The sequence below is a fragment of the Columba livia genome, chromosome 2 (genome assembly GCF_036013475.1).
Source record: "Columba livia isolate bColLiv1 breed racing homer chromosome 2, bColLiv1.pat.W.v2, whole genome shotgun sequence".
In the NCBI taxonomy this organism is placed as follows: domain Eukaryota; kingdom Metazoa; phylum Chordata; class Aves; order Columbiformes; family Columbidae; genus Columba; species Columba livia.
In genome coordinates, this window is record NC_088603.1 from 141823069 (window position 1) to 141835642 (window position 12574).

The following is a 12574-nucleotide window of genomic DNA, read 5'->3' on the forward strand; positions in this document are numbered from 1 at the left end:
GTATGTACAATGTGTCCTTATTTCAGGGATCTTATTCCTTCAAACAAGCTTATTCTTCTGTCCTTTACATTTTGCCTAAGAAACCATTGTTACTTGTTAGGAAGTGCACCCTGAACCAGAACTCCTCCTTTCCTTCTCTTACACATTCCTGATTTGACGTGCCCCACCCACTCTGACTTATTTTTGGGGGGTCTCCAAGTGCTTATCTCAAAAAAAAAAATCCTTTTCACAATGGAATAGATTATAATTATATTCCCTTAGAGCTTCTAGTCCATTTTATTACAACTCTCTCATCATTCAAAATCAAAACACAGTGACTCATCTTTTCATCTTAATTTTCTGCCTCCTGTGTTCCACCCCTTTCCTTCCTGCATAAGCAGCATACAGGGTCACTGTAATATGGAATAATCTTTCAAATTGAATACAAGTAAAGTTCTTTCAGGTTGCATTTTTTCTTTGGTACTTTGATAATATAACTCAGTCACAAGGAGGAACTAATGCTGAAATGTAAGCACTTCTGCTAGATTTCAGGACAGGGGGAAATTTTACAGACACTGATTTTTGACAGAATATTCACAAAGACCAGCTATGTTTTGTAATGCTGGCTTTCCCCAAATGCCCTTTCTCAAAATCCAATTAGGAATCACTACTAGGTTGCTTATAGAGCTGCTTCTCTCATTTTCCCCATCAGTTATGGAGATAATCTTGTCTATCAGAATCACAGAATGTCAGGGATTGGAAGGGACCTCAAAAGATCAGCTAGTCCAATCCCCCTGCCGGAGCAGGAACACTTAAATGAGGTTACACAGGAATGTGTCCAGGTGGGTTTTGAATGTCTGCAGAGAAGGAGACTCCACAACCGCCCCGGGGCAGCCTGTTCCAGTGTCTGTCACCCTCACTGTGAAGAAGTTTCTTCTCGTATTTAAGTGGAACTTCCTATGTTTGTACCCATTGCCCCTTGTCCTATCATTGGTTGTCACCGAGAAGAGCCTGGCTCCATCCTCATGACACTCACCCTTTATATATTTGTAAACATTAATAAGGTCACTCCTCAGTCTCCTCCCAAGCTAAAGAGACCCAGCTCCCTCAGCCTTTCCTCATATGGGAGATGTTCCACTCCCTTAATCATCTTTGTTGCCCTGTGCTGGACTCTCTCCAGCAGTTCCCTGTCCTTCTTGAACTGAGGGGCCCAGAACTGGACACAGTATTCCAGATGCGGTCTCACTAGGGCAGAGTAAAGGTGCAGGAGAACCTCTCTCGACCTACTAACCACCCCCCTTCTAACACACCCCAGAATGCCATTGGCCTTCCTGGCCACAAGGGCACAGTGCTGGCTCATGGTCATCCTGCTGTCCACCAGGACCCCCAGGTCCCTCTCCCCTATGCTGCTCTCTAGGTAATACTTCAGCTTAGTGGATACTATGTTCTCTTGCCCCAAGTTACTATTCACCAAATAAACCACTGGATGTGAATGGAAGCCTCAAGCAGACACATATATTGACAGGATAGGAATGTTCTTATATAATACACCTCAATATCAAGACCAATATGCATGAACTAATTTAATCCATTTTGAGGGAAAACTATCTACATTAGTCAAATCCCAGAAGAGGAGAGAGAAGGAAAACAGTTCCAACTATTAATCTGCTTATTTCTCCATACCTTCAGTGACTTGGCAAAAGGACAGGACAGACTTCTCTCTTGTCCTTTCAGGACATACCCTGTTTGGGGCAACTGGATTGTAGATGATATCGTGTACAAGTTTGGTTACCAAGTGCGTATTTTCAGAAAAGAGACACAGCCAAGAGAAAAAAAAAAATCACTTATCACAACTACAGGAACATTAAAGCTGTTAAAGATTTATGAAAATGTGCAGGACAACTGCAGCAGTCAAACAGCTGCAGAATAAAACAGGCCAGTAAACATTCACTTCTCAGAAAGGAAGAAAAAGCCTTGTTTCAACAGGAAAACCCATGATTAACTTTGATCTGAACTAAGTATTTAATGTGAGAACTCACTGAAAAAGTATTTGTGTCCCAGATTTGAATGGTGATTTTCCTAGACCGAATCCAAGCTTTGCCGGAAGTTCTTGCTTTGGCATTTGCATAGGAAGTGGAACACAAGATACTGCAACTAATTCCAGCATCCTCTCCGGGAACCTGTTTTGAAAGAAGAGCTATCAGCAATACTTGCTGAAATTGTACTGAAAATGGACTTGACTTTAGAAATAAAACAAGCCCTTGAAGCACTGGAGGTTCATTCAGCCCCCTTAATGTTTCAATGCAAATAAAGTGACAAGAAAAGCATGATATATGAAAAGAAACAATGACAAACTTCTTCCAATGCTTCTGAAGACTTACATGAGGAGAAAACTTGCCTCACAATAACCTACATTCTTCAAAGCTTTCAGATGAAAGTGATTTATTACAGAAAATAAGATAATTCCAGAGTGAATCATTCTGACGTTTCTTCAAAATGCCCTAACGCAGCTGAGCTAAATCAAGAACCATTTGAACAAAATGTTAATTCAAGCTCTCCAGAACAAAACAAAAGGGATATGACTTAACAGAAGTCTCAGTAAAAGCAAACCAAAATACCCACAATCACTACTAAAAGAAGAATTGTTCACTCCCTTTTAAAATCACAAAGAAAAAAAAAATCACTGCAACAAATTAGCCTCATACAAATATGAATTTTATTTACAATTTTCCAAATTCTCAATCAAATGTAACTTCTCAGTTAAATGTGTAGCATTTCTCCTTTAAAACAAATTAAACATTGTGTTCTTTTTACATCGGCAATATGGAGTCCATAGGTACATGCTATTTGGGGCATCTAATGGAACAAAGTTAGATCACTATGTGTGTGTATAACACCAAAGGTATTCTGTGTAGACTCTTCATCAAAATGTATCCGCCTCGGGGACAAACATTTCCGTAACCACTTTCTAATGACAATTAGTTAGGAAGGTTTAAAAACCCAGTATTTTATACCAGGACGTACTGTTCACATGTATTTCAAGGTGTGTTACCATGTTCCTATAGCAATGTTGCCTGCTCTGTAAGCAACGCCACTGAAATCAGACTAAAGATTACCCACAGATTCAGATATTATTCAATGTGAATAAAAATGGCCATTGATGACTTTTACTCAAGTATGTGTAATTATGGGCCAATCTGTACCTGAACTGGTACCAGTGTGATGCGATTTGTTCTGAAACTTGAAACCACATGGGTCATTATAATAAAATCTTTTACAACTGTATTGCACATAAGGTTCTCCTCAAAAGCACAAATCTACATAACCATGTCCTGAACTCAGAATTCACCTGCTAATTCTCATGAATCAAGTCAACCAGACGGTAAAATGATTTACTTTTCTCATCCCTGTGTCTGTGAAAGAAGAGAAGAGGGAGAAGATTTATAGGGTTTGGAATCCATTCAGCTATTTGTTTCTTCTGCATGTGATTTGTACTTCAGAGATGAGGGTTTTTAAAAACTAAAATAAAAAGCCAGACAGACCTTGGATTTATCTTTAAAAGTACCTCAAAAACATAACAAAAATTCAATTCAATTTTGATACATATTAAAACATTTTAGTCAGTTCTGCCCGACAGCATAACACGACAGAAATGCACAAGACTTTAAACATGCTTTAAAATGACATTCAACAAAGTATTTAAAATTTAATAAATAGCATACAATCACACACAAATACATTTCATACTGGATCTTTAAGCCTACTAAAAACAGACTGGCAAAGAATAAATAAAACAGTAGTTGACATTTTTGTTTTTAAAAGGTGTAGATTCTTGTTGTCACGCTAGTAGCCACGTATTAACCTGCTTTTCACAAAATTGGAAGTTAAGAGCTTTTTTCCACTGATCTGTTTTGCTCCAACATGTAATATAATAAAAAATACACTAAAAGGGATTTCTTTTTGCTTTTAAAACAACTAGTCTGCAACCAAGTAGACCAGTTTTTAAATACAACGAATAAATAGGGAATTAGTAAAGCAAATTCAATTGCAACAAAAATGCAACACCCCAAGAAAAGAGCCATGGAAATATATAGCCATTGCAATATTAGACAATAATAGTACTTAAAGTGATAGTGCTTGTGCACTAAGCTCATTAGAGACCTTAATATGATTTTAGTGCAAATCCCTTGAGTCCGAACAAGCTTTACACCCTACAGTACTAGGGAAAGATCTATTACCAGTTGGAACTTAATTCTGTAGTGTATTTGTACATATTGGATATTTAAATAACTAACACATATTGTAATATCATAGGCCCTTTTTTACTTAAAATCAAAAAGACTAATGACTGGGGATTTTACATACTATTTGGGCTGTACCATGTTAGATTGCAGTTTAGGAAAGTCAGTGCTATAAAAGCTTTTGCCATCAGTTTATCTATTATATCTAAATTTCACAAATCATTGCATTTTGTACTTCTAAGAGAAAAAGAATGCTCTTGGAGAAAGTTTCTCCTCCCTTTAAATAAGTTCACATTATGATGAAATTCAAGAATATTTAGACAAAGTGTTGTATAAACTCAAAGAAAAGTACATATTTTACATTAACAATCCTTACCAGCATTTAGTATATTAAGTTACAAGTATGTTGGCAATAAAACAGAGTCAATTCCTAAAGGAAAATTCTGTACAAATTCACCTGTTAATATGGGGTTAAACAGGCAGCCAACTAAGTCTTCGGCAGCCATGTTTCTGGTTTGAACTACAGTACCAGGATAAACTCAGTTTGAAACTAACGGGATAACTTCAGTTTAAAGAGTAATCGGATTATACTGGATACACACATTGTGTATTCAGAGCCATTAAAACATCACTCGAATAGTTCCATAACGTCATCCAGTATAAGAAATGTTTAATCAACCACACAGGCTAAAATAGTTTCAACATAATGCTGTCCTGGATTTTTTTAAAACTAAAAACTAGTTTTAACTGTGAAGTACAAAACAATGACAGATATTGCTCCAACTTGTACACAATCTTTCCTAAACAATCCGTACCTAGCAGAGTAATAATGCCTCATCGTCACTAGTTTCATTTTTCACTGTTGCTTCTAAGCAAGTGTCGGGTATCTGGGCAGTGTGTACGATGCCACAGCTCTCACAGGGGCCATCTCGACTGCACGACCTTACACCGTGATGTGTTGCATTGTAAGGCTGTCTAAGCCCTGGTCCTTGATCTGAGCTGAGATCAAGTAGAGGTCTTGAACAGTCATTCGTGTCAAAGTCTGATGCTACATCAGAGACTGGAATTAACATTTCAACATCATCATCCTCTTCTCTTCCACTTACCCCGTTATCGAGCTGTCTCAAAGGACTTTGGTTCTGATTCACCGAGCTTGATCTCCCTAAAGTAAAGCGTACCCAGCGTAAGCCTTGAGTCATACGACTTAGCGCACTAGAGAGCTGGTGACGTGCGGGACTTGTGCTTGGGGGCTCTACAGCCGTCACCTCTCTGCCACCATCCCTGGTACCGCTACCGCCGCTCTGCCCAGAGGAACTCCCACACGCGCCCACCGGTGCTTCTACTGCTGTTGCAGGTGGGACTTTCTGGGGCAAGGTGGCAGCAACACCACCGACTGCTCCTGCTGTGTCTCTTCTTTCGTTTTCTGTGTCTGTATCATCAGATTCAACTGAAAACAGACTTCTGTGAGTATTATTTCTTTCTGCTTCTCTACTAGTACTTTGGCTGGCAACATCATCTCCATCTGCCGAGACCAAAGCCAATGATCCAGAATGACGTGACCTTGCAAAATTGAAAATTCGATTCCAAATGTTACTTGATCTGCCAGCAATAGGAAGCCTGATCGAGGTAAATCCAAGCTGAGATCGTACTGCCAGTCTCAAGTTCTCCAGAACTGAAGCCTAAATAAGAAAACAAGCAACAATCAAGTGTTGACAGGACGTTGACACTGTTCTATCAGAAGAAAAATGACAAGTAATGTGAAAAATTGCATACAATCACGAAGTTAAATGTAATGTCTTTAGTTACCTAAAAAAAAAAATGTTTCTTTACTATAAAGAACTGGTGTATGTAGCAATATGCTATGTTAAAAACAAAGCATGCATGAATGAAGTCTAGATTCTCTTGAGGAAAAAAACAATACGAAGAGGGAAATTAATCAGAAATGTGTATGGATGAAAAGGAGTAATAAAAGAGCAATGAAGTACATAAGGTACGCTTCTGTCCAAATCAGGGACCTCTAAATAAACAAGTGAACTATAATCTGTATATGGAACACTGACTACAGAAAAGTAGACGCACAGACCCGGTGCAAAAGGTATAGTACAGCAGGTATGCAAGATCTATTACACACAATCTTACTAAGCAGATAAAGTAGTCATTGTGGATTTTAAAGTACAGTACACAGAAACATGCCTTAAAAAGTTTGGGATTTAAAAATGAAATCTTCCAGAACGATATAACAGAGATGACCTTTCCTTATCCACTACCATGGGGCTGCCTTGATTAGAGACTAAATTAAATATTCCCTCTAGCAGAGGCTTGTAGTTAGATTCCCAACCCCCCCCATTCTGGCATAATCAGTTAATTCCAATTTCAAAATGCTTTAATACTTTTAATACAAAATGCTTTAATTATCCTATGTATTCCAAACCATGCATTTCCCAAATTCAGTATGCATTTTCTAGTCACTGAGCTATAGAACAATGCATAGCTGAATATTTCCGCTTAAAACCCTGCATAACTTTTAATTGGTAAAACACCTTTGATTTGGGACTCCTTTCCCCAAACTTACAGAAAACAGTACCTCAGCTATATAGATCAATTCTCAAATACCAGGGCAGAAGATCTGCCAGATGCCAATGATTCTGAAAATATTCACTGATGTGTTTAATTACAGGATAAAATCTATATCCACAAAATACAGATTAGTCTTCAGAATAGCCCTTTCTTCCAATGAAACATTAGCATATACACATATATTTCACTTAGTTTACAAACGCTGAACTTCAGTGTGCTCATGCTGTCACCTTCTGCTCCCTTCCACAATCCTGCCGATGCTCCAGGATGCCCACAGCACAGTATCCAAACACATCATGTGCCGCCTAGCTCTTCCAATAGTTCACAGAATGAACTTTAGCTCATAGCTACTCAAGTTTTCAAGGCCACAAGTCGTATCTGAAATAGTTGTCTTCATAATAGGAATTTACTAACACTCTTTCGTTGTTCAAAACTATTGTACATGCATTGGTATTTTTAGGGAGTGTGAAACCACAGTTACATAGAAACTACGCTTTGTTATGTGCTGCTACAAAAGATTGCCACTTTCAGTAAGTCTTTCAAATTCCACTATATTTTTGTTCTGAAAAATAATTTAAAATACATGCAAAGAACACTGAGTGGTTAATTCAATTTAAGTCAAACAGAAAATAAAAGAAAATGTCAGTAATTGCACAGCTTTTTAGAAGCTCTGGCACCAATTTCTCACTGTGGCCACTACATGTATGGGTTTCCAGAACTGTCCTCTCTATCACGAGAATACATTTTAGTAAAACCCAAGACCTTTAGGCCACCTTTATGGGGTTTCCTGATAAAAACCAGGTCTGAGCAAGCTAAGTTTGTCTGAAAAATCATAATGGTACCTAAATGTCCTAATGCACAGCAAACCTGAAGTTTCCCATACAGGGTAGGGATGTGCAGGAAACACTGCTTTGTTCCAGGCTACCTGTACGGAAGGACTTGCACATCTGGGCATGACAACTGCACTGTCTTGCCAGACTTTCTTGAGCTAACTCTACCTGAGGAGGCCTGTGAGTGCAGCTGCATTGCAAACTGGTGAAGCTTAATTTCAGAAAAGACAACAGCAAGCCAAATTTGTAAAAGTGGAGAACTCATTTTTAAATGGAAACATACAGATCTTTATTATAACCATCATAACCCATCCAACAAGAAGGAGGGATTCTACAGTGTTCATTACATGTATTCATTAATAACCTCATTAGTAAGCTTAGTGCTAATTCAGCTACTGAAATATCTTCATGATGTTTTCTTTCCAATATATTTTCAAAGTCCCTTATGCAAATTGCAAATTATTTTCCTCTTTTTCTCTTCAAAATCCTTTGTGATAGATCACAGTTGCTGCTTGTGAAGGTGTATGTGTGAAAGAATAAGTGAAATCTATGGTAGAATCAGTGTAATGAAACCAGTTCTGTTCAAATTAAAAAAAAACAAAACAATTCCCCTTCTTATGGTCTTATAACTATTTTTGTTACATGCTCAGCAATAATAGCTAACTTTGCTTTATTAACTACAACACATAATACAAGTTAGTGTCAACTCTAATACAGCAGCACAGCAGGAGTCTTAGACAGACTTTTCTTTCACAAAAGACCATTATAACTAAAAGCCATTTTTTTAAATGAAAAAGTTGTTTTGATAGAAATTCATCAACAAAGTAAGAACTGTACTACTGATCCATGTGAGGATCAAGACGGCTAGACACCATCAGCTCCCATGTACTAGCTTTTATTTTGTTAGTCATTCCTGTTAATTTTATATGATGTTGCAGCCTTGCCTTTTCCATTGTCTCTTCTATGCATAATGGGCATGATTGTACCTAAACGCATTTGCACAGTGGATATGAACTACCATATTGCATTAGTAGTCTAAATTCTTCTTTCTCAAATTTTAAGGTGCTATCCTGCAGTCTTCTCTTACACCACATCATCAATACAGAACATACAACTAGATCTACTGATCTATTACTTTTCATGCAAGAGGGATTCTATAGTGTATGTTACTGGCATTCATTAATAAGAAAAAAAGCCTGCTAAGAAAACTGTGTGGTGCTACTATACCATCATTTTGTCCAATGGCTAATCCTTAGTATATTAGTACTGTCCTGAAGGGAAGAAAAGCAAATGCAAAACAATGCACATGAAAGTTAAAATATCTTTCTTTTAGCATCCTTAAAAGTTAAGTGGTGTGCCTGCTCTTTTGGAATCTTACCTGATTTGGTGAGCAAACAGGAAAATCTTCAACTGGTGGAATTAAACCCTGGGCAATTAACTGTCCATATGATGGAGGAGCTTCTCTTCTTAAGAGTTCAGCCTCAACTCTTGACAAATGAGTTTCAAATGATCTTTCAAAGAGAAAAGAAATTTCAACATACATAAGACTATGATGTGTATACATACATATTTAAGAGTAAAACTACATCAGACCATTATAATCTGAAAGAATAGATTTTAGCAGTTTAAGTTCTACTAATTTAATTGACCAAGAATACACAAGTCCCTGCAGTTATTCCTATGGGTCTGTCCAGCTGAGACAAAAACAAAACCAACCCAAGTTCTTGAAAAAAAGCATGGGCTAAATATAAAAAGCACCAAGAGAAATGCTTATATTATTTTATAAAAATTGAAGAATGTGTAATCCTGGTATGAAATAGTCTACAATAGAAGAAACATGCTGTTAAATACAGAACTGAGATATTTAATTGCAGAAATGCAGCTTTTCCGCTTTCCTTTTGATAACAACAACTGAATGCTTAACACTCAATAGTTAAGTGATCAGAATATTTCTATCCCCTTTTAACTAGCCTCTTTTTACTGTCAAAGAAGGAACAACACCTTTAGAAGTCACATGCAAAAATAATTTTATGCCAATAAAAATGTTTCAAGTATAACAACAAAATACATGAAGATATTTTAAAAATTAAACTTCAAGGCCATCTGTTGTTCTTACCTTCGCTCAAACATCCTGAGTGAGTACAATTTACAAGTACATCCCAGTGCAATGACAAGCAGCAGCCCACAAATAAGACTCCCAATGACAGCTGCAGTTATTACTCTAGTGGGCACAATGACCGGGCAATTCTCTTCATCACTGCCATCACCACAGTCATCCTGCGAATCACAAACCCAGCTCTCAAACACACAGCGGTTATTTTTACAATGAAAATTTCCTGGCTGACAGAAGAAACAATTTTTTTCATCCGAGCCATTAGGGCAATGGTTCTGGTAGTTGCAGCGATCTGAACGAGGGTAGCAAACACCATTTCGAGAGCAGGGAAACTCATCTCTTTGGCACATGGTGCAGTTGGTTTCATCCCTTCCATTTGGGCAGTGCCAGTAGCCATCACAGCGTTGCTGCTCTGTGTAGCAACCCCAATTTCCACCGCATGGGATTTCCCAGGGCAAACAGAAGCCATCTACTTGATAGGTGGCATTGAATCCTCTGGCAGCATTCACTTTGTCAGCACAAAAATGGACTCTTATCTGTCCCGAGGACGAAACAACTGTGAGGGGCGCATGGGAGTCAAATGCTGTTAGTACGCGCAACAGCCTCCGTGGATTCTCCTCCAATCCATCATATATTTTGACATAGTCTCCAAAACCTGTACCATCGAGTTTAAAATCCGTGAATCGCAAAATTACTTTGCGATGGTCACCAGTGTCTATCAGCCAGGTGCAGTTGCTGCCAGGTGGATAGAAGTCGGGATAGTTGGGAGAACTGAAAGTACCATAAAAGTATTTTAACCACTGCCCACATGTTGGCACCTCACAGTCTATTTCGTCTCCTAGGTTAAGACAATCAATGTTGCCATCACATTTTAAAGATTCTGGAAGGCAAGTATAAAGCTTGGTGAAACGAGAAAGACACTGGAACTGCTTGTCCCCACAAGGTGGAAAGGAAGGAGCTGCCGGAGGATTAGCTTTGGCGCAGATTTCTTCATCCGAGTTGTCTCCGCATTCATCCATATTATTACATTTCCAGCTTTCTGGAATACACTTCCCATTAGCACAATGAAACTGGTCACAATCGCAACTTGGTTCATCAGATTTCCCTGAAATATAAAAAAAGAGAAATTATAAAAATATTATCTGTTTAAAGTATAGCACTTTATGGTTTGCACTATTTATTTGCTCTACCAGTTAGTTCAGAATGGCAAAACAACTATTTAAAGTTTCTGTAGCTAATAAATTTCAGTAAGTTTCAAGATAAAACAGTTTTTTCAAGTTGGAATTCTGCCAGCACATCAGCATGAGCCTCATCCTTAGCTGCTTTCAGTCAAACAACTTTAACCCAAGCAAGAAAACAGCATTCTTTTACAGTGACTGAAAAATCTGGCTAAGGTGCTAAAAATAAGTCCAAAAAATACTGTTTCTCTCCTCTGTCACTTGAAATACAGAAATATTTTGTCCTGCAGTACTAGTTATCTCCTCAAATTCTTTCCAGGCTTCTCTCCTGTTTTTGTAGGTTCCTGCTTTTACCAAAGGATCTATGGTAAGAGAGAAGCTGACAGCTGAATATCACCCATTGCCACTAACAGTATCACAGTATCACAGTATGTTTGGGATTGGAAGGGACCTCAAAAGATCATCCAGTCCAATCCCCCTGCTGGAGCAGGAACGCCTAGGTGAGGTCGCATAGGAACATGTCCAGGCGGGTTTTGAATGTCTCCAGAGAAGGAGACTCAACCAAAGAGAAACCTCTGTCCTCACCTCTTCCCACTGCTCTGGTCTCACCCCAGGCTACTACCACACTAATAAGACCAAGAATATTTTTTTCAGGCCTTTATTTGTTAAAGTTCCCATCACGTTAAACACAGAAGTACACCTGGGAAACAAGCTATTTCAGCTCTACAGCAACTTAGCTAAGTCAAATACCGCTGTATCATTTAAAAATAATTGCAATTTCTAAAAACCAAGCTACAGACTGTAAAATTGGCCATAAAACAAACTGCCATGGTCAATCCTCCAAAAAACTTCCAAAAAAAATCTGCAATGCAGATGGTTCTGCACAGCAGTAGTTCTGGAAATAAATTAGATAAATACATACTAAATCTAAATACTGCCATACTTAGGGTTTTAAAAAAGAAAAAAAGAAAGACAGTATGATGTGCCTACTGTAATACAAACTTTCCCAGGAGAAACAGTTTCTATCTTGTTTTACAAGAGAACAATTCAGATTGGAAGTGATCTCTGGAGGTCACCTAATCAAATCATCTGCTCAAAGCAAGGCTAACCAAAGCCTGATTGGGTTGTTCAGGGCCTTGTACAATCAAGTATTTTCAAAGTTCCAACGCTTAACAACACAAAGTGGTTAAGGTCCTCATATCTAGTCTGAATTTCCCTTGCTGCAACAAATCTGCTTTGTTAGGTCAAGTCATATCACAGTTCTATTCTCCTTTTTACTATTTTAATATATTAACATTAAAAAGAAAAGCTCTACCTTGAAATTATTTTTCAAAAAACGTGCAACAATATCAGCATTTGAAAAAATTGGCAATTGCTAAGGCAAGGCTTTTTTAAAACAAATGCAGGAAAAACATGAAACCAACAAGAGTGGTAAATGTTACAAGTACTGCTGAAGAGTGTTTAAGTCAATAAATTCACTGACAGAGAATAAAAGGAAAACAAAAGTGCTGTCAGTGATTGAAAATGTTTATTTTGTTAAAAAAAACACAAGAACAAATCTAGTATAAGTTATATGATCTTGTTCTATTACATATATACATATGTATGTATTTTGTGTATGCACAGGCACACACACACATCATTCATAACACTAAG

General features: G+C 37.8%; 1 protein-coding gene across 3 annotated transcripts in view; it reads right to left on the minus strand.

The window, feature by feature from the left end:
• Positions 1-2672: 2672 nt before the first annotated feature.
• The window catches only part of LRP12 (LDL receptor related protein 12), a 49486-nt gene continuing 39584 nt past the window's right edge, over positions 2673-12574 (minus strand). For all 3 annotated transcript variants that reach the window (XM_065054230.1, XM_065054229.1, XM_065054231.1), the window contains 3 exons: positions 9744-10845; positions 9006-9138; positions 2673-5899 (listed from right to left, as the gene is read on the minus strand). In XM_065054230.1, the coding sequence (XP_064910302.1) occupies positions 5036-5899; positions 9006-9138; positions 9744-10845 (2099 nt within the window). In that variant the 3' untranslated portion in view covers positions 2673-5035. The remainder of the gene's footprint in view (positions 5900-9005; positions 9139-9743; positions 10846-12574) is intronic.